At 31.5% G+C, this 13,396-nt stretch overlaps 1 protein-coding gene across 1 annotated transcript; it reads right to left on the reverse strand.

The window, feature by feature from the left end:
• Nucleotides 1-11,004: 11,004 nt before the first annotated feature.
• On the reverse strand, nt 11,005-12,209 carry LOC139884112 (BOI-related E3 ubiquitin-protein ligase 1-like). Its single transcript, XM_071868183.1, has 3 exons — nt 12,154-12,209; nt 11,729-12,065; nt 11,005-11,595 (listed from the first exon to the last, which is right to left on the reverse strand). Exons 1-3 carry the CDS (start codon nt 12,207-12,209, stop codon nt 11,005-11,007), a joined length of 984 nt encoding a protein of 327 aa, XP_071724284.1.
• Nucleotides 12,210-13,396: the final 1,187 nt, after the last annotated feature.

The following is a 13,396-nucleotide window of genomic DNA, read 5'->3' on the forward strand; positions in this document are numbered from 1 at the left end:
TTCAAGCTCCACCAGCAATTTATTCAAATTTCAACCAACCTGGTTAGGGTTCTACCGGTGTGTATTAATTTGAGGACTTCATAGACAGACGAGAACCCATGTTGGTGATTGTATTCCCCCAAGCACTAGATTTGTGTCTTAATGCCTCAAATTTACCCTTCGGAATTGGAATCAAACGGTGTCGCTTTTATGTCTCAATGACCTCCTCTGTTATCACCAATTGACGAATGAACATATTATATGTTCATCCATTTACTTATGTCCATGTCAGCACAAATAAACAGATCCTGTTAATTGGGACGATTTCCTGAATCATTAAAACTTGAGGACGAATCATCGGTGTTGATAAAGTGTTGGGACGAATTCCTAAATAATCCCAAACATAAAGTAGGAACTAGAAATTCCTTTTCTTTCTTTCTTTTTTTCTTTTTTTTTGAGAGAAAGTAGAAATTTTTATCAATAGAAAGAGAAAGTATAAATTTTTATCAATAGATCGTCTCCCTACAAACAACTTTTTCTTTTATGTTCAAACTTTAGTACCTGTTACGGAGTGTACATAAACTCATCCTAAAAAATATTGTTCCTTCCGTCACTAAACACATATATATCTCTCTAAATTATAAGAGATATGTATTTAGAAACGGTCTAGATAGAAAGAACGAATCTCTGAGGCAAATTCCAAAATTGTGGATTTGTAAGCGATCATCGCTAAACTACATGCTATTTTGTTAAGTGGCAAGCTAATCACCTGGAACAACGAAAAAGTATGAAGGAATAAATTAAGCCGAAAGATAGGTTTTTGTTAAATCAGAAAGATTCTCAAAGAAAATGATGTGTGTACGGATTGATGTTAGTATTTTCTAATTACAAATGTTAATTTTTTATATCTAAATATTACTTTTAATGTTTACCCATATATTAAAAAAAAAAAAGTGTTTATCCATAGTATTTATTCATATACTTTTACCTAACTAATGAAAGCTGCACTACTTTTGTTTTCTCCTTCTATATATTGACCTTCAATTATTGTATTAATAACCTCTGGGTTATTATCTCTTAATTGTAAACTAATAACGAGTCTGTCAAATCAATGAGTACAAAACTAGGACGTTTTTTTGGTACGGCTATAGTTAAATAAATGAACTATGGAATGAAGCACAAAGTCAAATATGTATGTATGTATTAAAATGTTCCTTCTATTACAAATTCAGAATAAAAATAATAATAATAATAATAATAATAAGCGAACAAAGGGAGGGACAATACAAATGAATAATATAACATGGAGGGATGAGATTTTGAACAGACAACAAATAACAGTTGCCGTTTCAATTAAATTCTATATGAAACGGCATTATTCATGCATGGATATGTATGATCACCCACCAATTGTCTATTAATTTTACTCATTCTTCAACCCTAGTATAATTTATTTTATTCGCGACGTACGTTATACGTCGTACGATATAGTACCATAGATTAGACCATATTAATTATTGTGCTCCGAAACAGAAATAAATAAATAAACAAATAAATAAATACGGATTAGATGAAGTGTAGCTAGAAAGGACTAATGGAAAGTCAATTTTGGAACATGGTTTTAATTAAAGCCACTGATAAATCGATGACCTTAAAATTGCATGCTTCATGCCAATGATTAGCTGGCCAATTAAATAAACCGAGTCAATTATCTAAATTGGATGGCCCAACTCGGCTCATCTGCGAATACTTGCTGTTTCATTTTTTGAAGGTCGAATTGGTCTTTTCGGTCCATAGGCCTAATATGACTAGACCGATAGCCAAGTGGGCTAGTTGTAAAAAAAAAAAAAAAAAAAGGAGCAGGTCAGAAAATTTCAAGCCCACCTTTTGTTTCAAATCAGTTCAGAATTTGAAACCACACCAAATAATTTTCGTTTCTATTTGAATATTTTCTTGTAGTGACATTGTTGCCATATAAGGTAATCAAAAATTCGCTCGTAAACTTAATATCAGACGCTCCTACATATTAAAATGGGTTAATGCTGCAATTAGTATCTTTTTGAGTAGATGGATAGGTGCTGACATAATTTAATTTTGACATTTAGGATCGATAGGAATTCCGTACTGACTGTTTTTATCGTCTCTGATAAAATTTAATTTATATTTGGTTTTAGTATAACATATTGCCGTAACCACTCTGTCCCTAAAGTTATTTCCACTTTTTACTTTGAGTATCTACATTTTCTAATGTTTTAATTTTAATAATAGGAAATTTCGTTTCTTTACATTCCTACTGGTATACGTTCTATATTTAGGAATTCGATTTTGGCCACATCTAGTGAATATTGAGACGGTTATGATTTTCGAGTCTTAGAAGTAAAATAAATGAATAAAAATCTAATTCTCATTGCTATAAGCCTATAACCGAATCAATAAATTCTCCAAGTTGTTTTATAAGCTCGCCTTAACTACAGTTTTTTTTTTTTCTTTATATACTACTACCTCTCGTCATTAATTAATTATCATATTTTTTAATATTTTATATAAAAAATATGAAAATTAATTAGACACGGACGTTTTACGTCGTGTTCCAGTGTAAACTTCAATAGTCGAGGGAGGCTTTATTTCTCTTTCCAGTCTAACAAAAAAATTCAGCTGAGAATTAGAAGAGTAATGGGCTGGGCCACAGATGGACTTGTTATGAGGCCTTTTTGCAATCTGTGAGTAAGGGAAAACGTGTGAATAAACAATTTCTCCAGAGACCAGATCCTAAAAACCTCCTTCGAGATTATTTTTAACGTTAAAAGTTCACATCAGCAGACAAAACGTAGAGTTAAAATGTACCTACATTGAGTCGACATATATGGAAAAATCTGACCAACTTGTTAGCTCTATTTAGGATTTTCTTTTTCTTGCGAACCATCCATCGGGATAAATGCCCACTATTTTCTCCGCTTGTAACGTCACTTTCTTTGAAAATAATCTTTTTTAAAAATAAAACTCTATTTTAACTATTATTTTTTCAAATTGAAAGATGCATAATTTAGTGTCTTGATGGCCTTGTTGACGTAAATTTTTGGTGTATAATAATGTGTCCACATGTGGATTTGTTCGAGTGATTGAAGTTTGTTTGGTACGAAAAAAGAAGAGAAACAAAAGGTTTTTTGTGAACAAGATAGTGAAAGAATTAGACATATGGGTTTGTCAGTAGTAGACAAGTTGTTCTCAAATGATGCTTATAACTTTTTAGCTAGGAAAATAAAATGGACCACGCTCCTATAATTTCTGTTCTTTCAAATTGGAAAACTATTGGAATCACGGATGGATGGGATCAGAAAGTTCACTTAATAGTTACACATATGGCTTACCCTTGAAAAAATTTAATATGGTTTACCCACCATGCCCGATTCATTTATTTAATATGATCAGGGTGAAAGTTTTGTTGAATTGAAACATATACAGTTTCTTTGAATTATTTTGTACTATTATAATAAGTCTAGCTTGCTCAATTGCGTATTAATGCTTCATGGTGGCATCCGGTGACGAATCTGACATAAAATGTAATTAATGTATATTTTTAATTTTCATTAATATTTTTTACTATTTTCTAAAAAAAATTACTATAATTCTCCCAACTTACACACATATTCATTCTTAGTTCCGTTGAGTTCCCCCCTACAAATTTACCTTGGGGAAGATACATAAATGATGAGGCCATGTAAATGAATATTAAAGAAGAACTCATGCATGCATCTGGGAACGATCGAGAAAAGAAATAGCTATATACTAGTACGACAGTTCTAAACTTCCAATTGGCAGGAAGAGATTTTCGTAAATTTTATACCAAGAAATATACTTATAATATTTTTTTTTTTGTCCTCGATTAATGCAAGGATATATTGAAGATATTTGCAATGTGATTTCTGGCGATGTATATTTTTCTATATATAAGTGGTACCCAAACACAACATGCATGTAACTAAATCAAATTTCGTGGCCGGTTGATGGTAGTTGAGCTTAATGCCGATTACCATATATAACACCACTTTTTTAAGCCCTTTTTTTTCCGAAACCTTTTTTAAGGCTTAAAAGAAAAGGAAAAGCAAAACACAATCATCCCACTTTAAATGGGGTTAGTATTATTCTGCACTAATTGGCTATATATATAAGCTTTTTGATGTAACAATCTCCAACTCGCCATCATATCATTGTAGGATTATATAAAAAGACTATATGTCTTTGTTAGTTGTAGGCTTGCCATCAGTAGTGGGAGAATATGATGTGTGAGGAGCACTTCAAAATCAAAAGTGGGTTGGTTTTATTTAACTTTTCTCTTTGGATTAATGTATTAATCAATATGATCAACACAATATTATCATGAAATTATAATTTTTCATATTTTTTTGAAATAAATTTTTATAATTTTAAGATATCATGTTTTGTTTCTGGGGCATGATCCATCTCCAAACATCTTTAGAATATATATTTTTGTTAAACATGACAAAAAAAAAAATACGTCTTTTAGTCTGAAACAAGATGTAGCACATTTCAAATACACAACAAACATTTAAATCTAACTCTCCAAGATAATTTTTTTTATAATTAAATTGATACTTCATTCCAAATTGACACAAATTATATTGAATAACGAGAGATAGATTGTCTTTCTCATGAATTTTTTTATTGACACGAGTGAGTTGGACAATTTACTCTCCAACCAACAAATTTTTTTTTTTGCAATTTACCAAATACATGAAAATCGAATTAATAGAGTTCAACCCGACATAAATATAGAAAACCGGAATCCTAGTTGTGGCTTAAAGATTATCTTTTTTTGTATGATACTGAAATTTTGTACAAATAAATTGCTTTTCTAAAAACAACAATTTCACAAAACTTTCATCATTTAATGGAAGTTGGAAACATGAGTGAAATCACCCATTACTTACTATAATGGCTTTAGTTCTACTCCACTACTACCAATGTCCTACCAAATCCATATATACCCGTAACTATCACCTTTTGGCAACCCAAAAAAGAAAAAAACCCTATCAAAATTAAATTCCCACTTTAGTAGATTTTGCATAGTGGAGTGTCATGATTTCTAGATAGATAGATGATCATGATGTCTTATCCCTTTCTCTGTCTAGCTCTGATTATAAGTTGTCATATTTCCATGTGTAGGACCAAGTCATATTAAAAGTAGAAATGGGGGGGTTCATAGGAAAACATTAAAAGATGGAGCAGTAGTAGCCAGTAGGTGACTTTGTCCTAAAACCACAAATTACATTAAAATAAAAGTTTAATCTTTTTGGGGATCCACTCATCAAAATAGTAAATTCAATTTGTTGATTCATTGGTTTTATGTCCAATGAATACCCCACAACAATGAATGATGATAATATCTGCAGAATGCTTTTAATGAAAACATTTTTTTCTCTACCAGTAAGTTTAGGGTCTTCTATATATGTACCCCACTAATTAAAGGTCATATAGCAGCAGACATGGGACCTAGATTCTGGGATACCCCTCCTCCCTCTATTCGCTTCATGTGAGAATTTGTTTATATCCCTTAAAAAAGAAAAAAACTGGATTTTACACCATCAATTGTCCATTTGCCCTCAAAACTAAATCTGACAATTCAATTGTAATTGTAATCTCGAGTGTTCCTCATGTGTCTGAAATATGCGGCTACACACTATTAAAATAAATGTTTTTTCTCTTATTTTTAGGGAAAGAATGAATTTTGAGGGTCTCTAAAACAATATGTTACATGCATTAGACATAAAATTAACACACCACAAACTAATTACTCATGATATCATTTATTTTCTATGATTTCAAATCAATTACTCAAAAAATCGTAATGCATGCAAGAACCTAAACTTATAGATCACTAAAATTAAGATAAAGATTTTCTTGTATTCGAACTTTATAACATCAAGTGCTACCCAAATGTAGCATTAGCTAATTCAAGGTCATTATTATAATTTATGGTATAGGTCAAGGAGGGGGAATACAAGGAATCTCCCATTTCTTTAAATAATTAAAAAACAAAAAAACTTTTTTTTAATTAATTTAAAAAGTGGGGTGTGTGTAGTCATAATCAAATTCTGTTTGATGGCATGCAGAGAGTTGGCATTCCATGTGGGAAGCTGATCTGACGTTGTCTTCTTTGATTAGCAATTTAGCATCTCCGAGTCTTATTGATATGGCCAATGTCAAAATACCCATATCCCATGAATTGAGATGAGACCTTATAATTATTTACATTGGCAATGGACATATATAAATCCTTTTTGAATCGAAAGTAGTACTTGTACATAAATTTTTTTAAGAAAGTCTTTGACTATTCATTAAAAAATTGGAATTATTTTTTTTTCAATCAAGGGAGTAGTATCGATCTTAGAATATAGATATTATATACCCTAAAAAATTATGCAAAACTAATACTACTATTCGAAGATAAGAACGATGCCTTAATGATAAGATTAAAGGATGTCATCATCTTAATATTAATCAGTTTTCAAATCTAATTATCTTTTTATACAATAATTGCTTAGCTAAGGCACCTAGTTAACACCTATCCTATCTATCTATATTAATTTCTCGACTTTAATGAATATATATAATCTTCAAAAAAAATGAATATATATAATTAGAAGCTCCATTTGACAATGACTTAAAACCCAAAAAAGTGAATCAAGCAAACATAATTATTCGTTTTTTTATCAGAAATTTTTTCGTTTTATAAAAGGTGCGATGGAAAAACGTTACATTGTCAATTTCTGTTTATTATTATGAATATTATTAATCGGTATGCATGGCGTGTCGGATTTTTAAATCGCACATATCCATTTCGGATGACAAATTAAGGATGGAGATATATGCCACCACTAATTTAGTTATGTCATTTTATGAATATAGCAAATAAAATTAATCGTTATCTCAAGAAAAATAATTATTATGTGTAGGGATTATTCATTTTCGTTTCCTCTATCCCACAATGGCATATAGAGTCAAATTTGATTAGGTCAAAAGATTATTTCTTCACCTAGCTAGCTAGAAACATTTGACATTAAAATTTCCCTTTCTTTCATTTTTACGTGTGATGCATGAGTATATCTACTAATTAATTTTAAAATCAATAATGTCATTTAATTTGGAAGGACGCTAACTATATGGTTTGAACAAGGATGTTTCCTCTTTCAAAGTTTTTTCCAATCATGGAAAAGATAAAAATACTTAAACAATTTCATCCGGCTAGCTACTAAGATTAATCTATACGAGTGGACGTCGTTTTCAATATATGCTAAGTGAAAAATGTGGTGGCATGTAATTTATAGAAGCATCATTTTTAATTAAACCAAAACGTGCATGTATCATATATTATTGTCCCACTCGTTTGTTTGTGTGATTATTATTATCAACAAAAAATACTATAGTACTAATAATTAGTTAACAATTTAGCTAACTAATCGATCGTATCCTCCTAGCTAGCTAATGGTTATTTTATACCTGGCGGTGAAAAAAGTTTATGATAATATATTTATTTATTCCTATAGGTGGGCTGTATCATACAACATTATATTTATAATACGCATGTGATCAGACTTTACTCGGAACAAGATCATTATGGTATTGATGCCTTTAAAGAAAGTTATTTAAAGTACATTGATCGAGTCTGCTGACCAAATTAAGTAAAATAAAGAGAATCTTTCTAGCCAGATTACTGGTAAAGCATGCATAATTCAAGATATATACCCTTCCAATCCAAGGTCGACATGCCATCTAACATTTCCTTCGTCATGTGCTTAATATGATCTGCTAAATTATTCGGAAATAATAATATTTTTGGTATTTTAAAAATATCAATATTAATAATTTGATATAACGCGTGTTATTTTTAACAATTTGGTATCTTTTTGTCGAAAATTCTAATAAAATTATACATTTTACTTACGTGGCAGGTTGATTCCATTAAATTTGTTCTAGTCAATGCCATATAAGCGACACATCACCACTTTAATCAACATATATGCCACGTCAGCATCCTCAACTTTCAAAAAAATTTGCAGATTCCAGCCACCACTACGTGGCAGGTTGATTCCGTTAAGTTTGTCCTAGTCAACGCCACATAAACGACACATCATCACTTGAATCAACATATATACCACGTCACTATCCTCAACCTTCAAACAAATTTACAGATTCCAGCCACCACTTCCAGCGAGGATCTGGTCCAATATCGTTAGACTTCCAAAAAGTTTATAATTTGAAAATGTTTCGACAAGGTGAACATCGTGGTCGTGTCGGATTTTTCAAAATTCAAACCGTTTGGTGCAGCTTTAAGCTTAAAGGTTCAGTTACCATAACTTTAAACTTAAATCTGCATCAGGCGGTTTTAAATTTGAAAATTCCGACACCACCACGATGTTCACCTCGTCGAAAAGGGTTTGGCTACATAAAATTTTCCGAAATCCGCCAACGTTACATTGCAGCATCGCCGTAAGTGGTGGTCGGACTTCCGTTGGTGATCGTCGGTCTTCGGATTCTGTAAAATTTTATATAGCCAGACTCATTTCGACTAGGTGTAGATCGTGGTGGTGTCGGATTTTTCAAATTTCAAACTGTCTGGTGCAGATCTAAGTTTAAAATTATGGAAACCGAACCTTTAAACTTATATCTACATCAAACGGTTTAAAGTTTGAAAAATCCGACATCACCATGATGTTCAACTCGTAGAAACGAGTCCAGCTATATAAAATTTTCGAAAATCCAACGATATTCGACCGGGTCCTCGCTAGAAATGGTGGACGAAATTTGTAATTTTTTTTTTTAAAGTTGAGGATGATAACGTGACGTATATGCTGAGTCAGGTGGTGATGTGTCGATTATGTGACGTTGATTAGAACAAATTTAACGAAATTAACTTATCACATAAATAATATATATAAATTTGTTAGAATTCTTAACCGAAAAATACCAAATTATTAAAGAAATACGTGAGATATCAAATTATTAATTAAAGTTAATAAAAATATTATCATCCCATTATTTGTTATTAAAATTTAAATATATTGTTGTAGTTTGTTCGAATCACTAGTCCTAGTAGCTAATTAATTAATTAAAAGGGTACGAAATGAATGAAATTAAAAAAAAGAAAATAAAGGAGATGGGGCCCATAAAGCAGCAGTTACAAGTTACGAAAGCAAAGAGGCCCACAAGGACCGTTTTCACATGGGCCCATGCAATTTTTTGTCATTATATATGATGGACTATAAAAGAAAAAAGATTTATTCAATCGAAATGTTAAACAAGCCGTGACCATTACTACTCTTTGGCAAAACAGTAAATAATAAGTCATCATCATGTACATATTCCCACAAATAAAAAAATAAAATAAATAAATAACTTTAATGAATATTTTTATTTCATAGAGATTTGTCGGCTTTGCACCCTCCAAAGCTTTCCATCATTTACTGCAGCCCCTTGTCCTGACAACTCCCACTAACGTACGCTTTCTTTCAGCGTTTTTCTTGGGTTCTTTTTTCTTTTTCTTTTAAAAAAATATTATAGATTAAAAATCAATAAATAAAGCAGTATGAAATTACAGAAGAAAAAAACAAATGGGAAACAAAGTGGTCGCTACTGCTTTCAGGTCTTCACAACACTCCCATCCTTTTACTATATTTGTCCCTCTATTATTATTTATTCAATAAATAAAAATAATTCATTTTTATTAAATTACTATATTTTTATTTATTTATTTTCCTGCAGATGCACATGGAGCACGCATGTTATGAACAATCAAGGTGGTGGGGTACAATGTACGGCCCCAGACACCCACTGATTTATTAATATTTTCTTTATTTTAAAAAAAATTATTATTATTAATAATCAGAATAGTTTCTTTTGAGTAGTACTTTGTACTATTATAACGTGTTGTTTCGGCTTTCCGGTATTATTCTCTGGCCTTTTTTTCTCGTCTTTTTTTTCTTTTCTTTTTTACTAGTACCAATTCCATGTGACTCTGACTATATACATAGTACTACTACTCTCCAAAAATAAATACTTATAAATAAAAATTAAATAAATCAAATCTCTGACTATTTATCCACAGATAATTATGCGATATGGTCAGCACATTCATATTAATGCACATCTGGTGGCCTCCATCTTTTCTTTATTTGTTCAATTGATATCTGACGTGTCAGGTACTCTATTATGCCACAATCTTTAAATGCCTTCACCCACCACCTTTATTTTTTTTCTTCTTTTTTTCCTAATATGCATGATTAAGACTTACTACTACCAAATGATCCCATTTATACGGAATGATTAATTTAATTACTACTACTAGAAGAATATTAGATGATGAGCTACTATTAAAAGATCAGATAGTTCCCGGAAGCTAGCTCGAATTTATAATCATGTAGGGTCATGCACTAACCCATCTTTAGTAAAATAAAATTTAAACTATAATAGTAGTAATACCAACCAAAAACATATCTTTGAAAAATATATGAATTGAAATCAAAATGTCTCCCTCTACTTTAATTCCCGGAACAATCAAGAAAGATTAGTTAGTGCTAGCTACATGTTCTTGAAAAGATGAGAAGCACATTCATATTAATAATTTCCCACATTTTCATAAAATTAATATGTCCCACACTAATATTTCAACAAATAATACAAGTTTTGACATGATTCTTTTATAAGACATGTTGTTCACCCTTACCAATATTCAGCGTGTCTAATCAAAACACTCATATAAAATATTTTTTGAAGTTCTACACTCATATAAATTTAAGATTTTTTTTTCTTCCAAATAAATCTTATAAGAGTATTGATCAAATTTGAACAACATATATAAATCAGAAAAAATAAAATTATAATGGTAATAAAAGAAGGAAGATTTCAAAATATTTGCATTTAGTTTTTTCTTTGTTTACAGATAATTTAATAAGAAATGGTAATCTAACCTAACTCTAATTGAGATTAAAAAAACAATCTAACTCTAATCTAGGACATGTTAACATGAATGCTAGCATTCATGACCGAATCACAGACAGGGCAATTACCCACCAGAGTGGACCCACACATCGTACACATACACAAATGTCTACATGGCAACAACAGCACGCTCGACTCCCTCTCCCCGCACTTCTTGCACATCGCCCCCGACACAGCACCGCCGTCAACCGCCGGGGAACTCCGCCGTGACTGCCACACACCCTCCTTACCCTTTTCCCTTCCATGGTCGCTACTTCCGCAGCTGGACTCAGCATCGTCCGCCGTATCTCCTCCGCCACCGCTGACGTGGCGGTGGTGGTTGTTGTTGTCTTCGGTGCTGACGTGAGCAAGGACCTGTTCTAAGTTGGTGCGCAATGAATTAGCGGTGGCCTCATTAGTCTGAGCCAAATCCCTCCAAATTTGATTCTCGACGTACAAGCTCTTAACTCTTTCTTGTAAAACCCAATTCAGTTTTCCCATTCCTTGAATCTCTTCCTCTTTCTCTTTCATCTTCTTCATCACTTCTTCTTGAGCTGTTGTTATTATAGTTCGTAATTGCATCTTCCTCCTCTCTTCAAGTTCAAATCTTATTTTCTCAGTCTGTTACGAAAAAATTTACGCATGAATTAGAAATCAATACCCATCGAGAAAAAAATTAACTTTTTCATGCATCTGCTCTGTTTATGAAGAGACGAAACAGTTTCTTAAAAACAGACATAGAGAAAGGACTTACATGTTCAGCTATTAAGGAGTTGAGATCAGACTGCTGTTGTTGAAGCTGGAACAAAACATCTAGATCTCCAGGAAACCTCTGTTTTTGAGAAGCAGTGCTGTTGTAAGCTTCATAATCGTTGTTTGAATCCCTGGCTCTCTTTCTGGAACCGATATTGATATTATTGTAAGTTACTCCGCTCTCAGTTTTGTTCATCGACGTGTTTCGATCATTGGCAAGTTGTTGTTGATAATATGGAAGGAGCTGGTCTGGCATTGGCGAGTACAAAGGATGAGCAAAATCCATCCGAGTGTTGTACGGATTCATTGTTGCTGCTGGATGATTTTTCATCAAATCTCTGTAATTGAAAGAAAAAACCATTAATCGGCTGAAAACCAAACAAATAAAAGAACGGATTCGGAGTTATCTTGAATCAATAGGGGTACCTGTCTGAGAATATTTGAGAAGGGAAAAAGTTCATCTTCCGAGCTTCAACGGCCATGAGAAGAGCTGTATTGAAGCTTTATTTGCTTAAACAAGGGAGATAAAAATGTTATCTTTGGATTTTGGCTTTTGGGTTGTGAGAAGAAGAAAAGATTAGAGAGAGAGATAGAGAAATAGGTGGCGACTAGAATTTTGGGAAGCGGATGGGGGGGTTTTATATTGAAGATTAGATTAGATTAGATGGTGGCGTGATGGCTTTTCATTTATTTATTTAGAAAGAGAAAGTCAAAGTCATTCTCTCTCACCTCCACCTTTACTTTCCTTATTATACTCAGAGAAAAAAGATATTACAGCTTTGCAGATTCTGTCCCTTTCAATTTTACTCCCTCTGTCTACTAATAGTAGACGTTTTAGTCTCTCTCACTAATACCAATATCCCTCTTTTCGAGACAAAATTTATCTTCATTTTACTGTTTTATTCTTTCTATTTATATTTAAATAATATTTTTTTATTTTTTTTTCATAATGGAAAGAAAGAGAAAAGGGCAAATATGTAAAAATTACCTTAAAATTCTCAAAACGTCATTTATTTGAAGACAAAAAAATTCTCTCAAAACGTCATCTATTTGTATACGGAGGGAGTATTTTTTAAAAAACATTACATTACATTTGTTTTTTTTTTTTATGTTAAAATTACATTTGTTTTGATAATAAAAAACTTTGTATTTTAACAACTTAACTAAACATATCATAATATGCATGATTTCAAGATTTGATATATCAGATTTTAAGTCCGTACATTGTATTAGGTATATAAAATATATACGATTTTCGACAATTACATTCTTAAATTATGAAGCGATCCTATTTTAAGTAATAGATTTTATCATTTAATTTTTATGATTGCTTAAAATCGAATAATCAGATTGATCTTATTAGTCTTTATCGATTTTGGACTAGAAAATGGAGTAAAAAAAAATATACTGTTTCAATGTGCATATTTGTATTTAGTAATTCCAGATCGTAGGATCATTTACATATATCGTAGGATTGCTATCTACATTTTCAAGTCATGAATGAATCCCATTTTATGAGTAATACAGTTTTTCATTTTAAATTAAAATCAAACAATCACATCGATATGATCGATCTCTATCAATCTTTGACGAAAAAAAAAAAAGAGTATAAAAAGATATTATTCAATGTGCATACTTATATCTTAATAAACATGAGTGCGATCTTATA

The sequence above is a fragment of the Rutidosis leptorrhynchoides genome, unplaced genomic scaffold (assembly GCF_046630445.1).
Source record: "Rutidosis leptorrhynchoides isolate AG116_Rl617_1_P2 unplaced genomic scaffold, CSIRO_AGI_Rlap_v1 contig500, whole genome shotgun sequence".
In the NCBI taxonomy this organism is placed as follows: domain Eukaryota; kingdom Viridiplantae; phylum Streptophyta; class Magnoliopsida; order Asterales; family Asteraceae; genus Rutidosis; species Rutidosis leptorrhynchoides.

Excerpts from the sequence above, each read along its gene's own strand:
- LOC139884112 (XM_071868183.1), bottom strand. The coding sequence starts at position 12,209 with ATGGCCGTTGAAGCTCGGAAGATGAACTTTTTCCCTTCTCAAATATTC. Across the intron at positions 12,066-12,153 it reads TCTCAAATATTCTCAGACAG|AGATTTGATGAAAAATCATC; the intron begins GTACCCCTATTG and ends TTTCAATTACAG. Across the intron at positions 11,596-11,728 it reads ACTCCTTAATAGCTGAACAT|ACTGAGAAAATAAGATTTGA; the intron begins GTAAGTCCTTTC and ends TTTTCGTAACAG.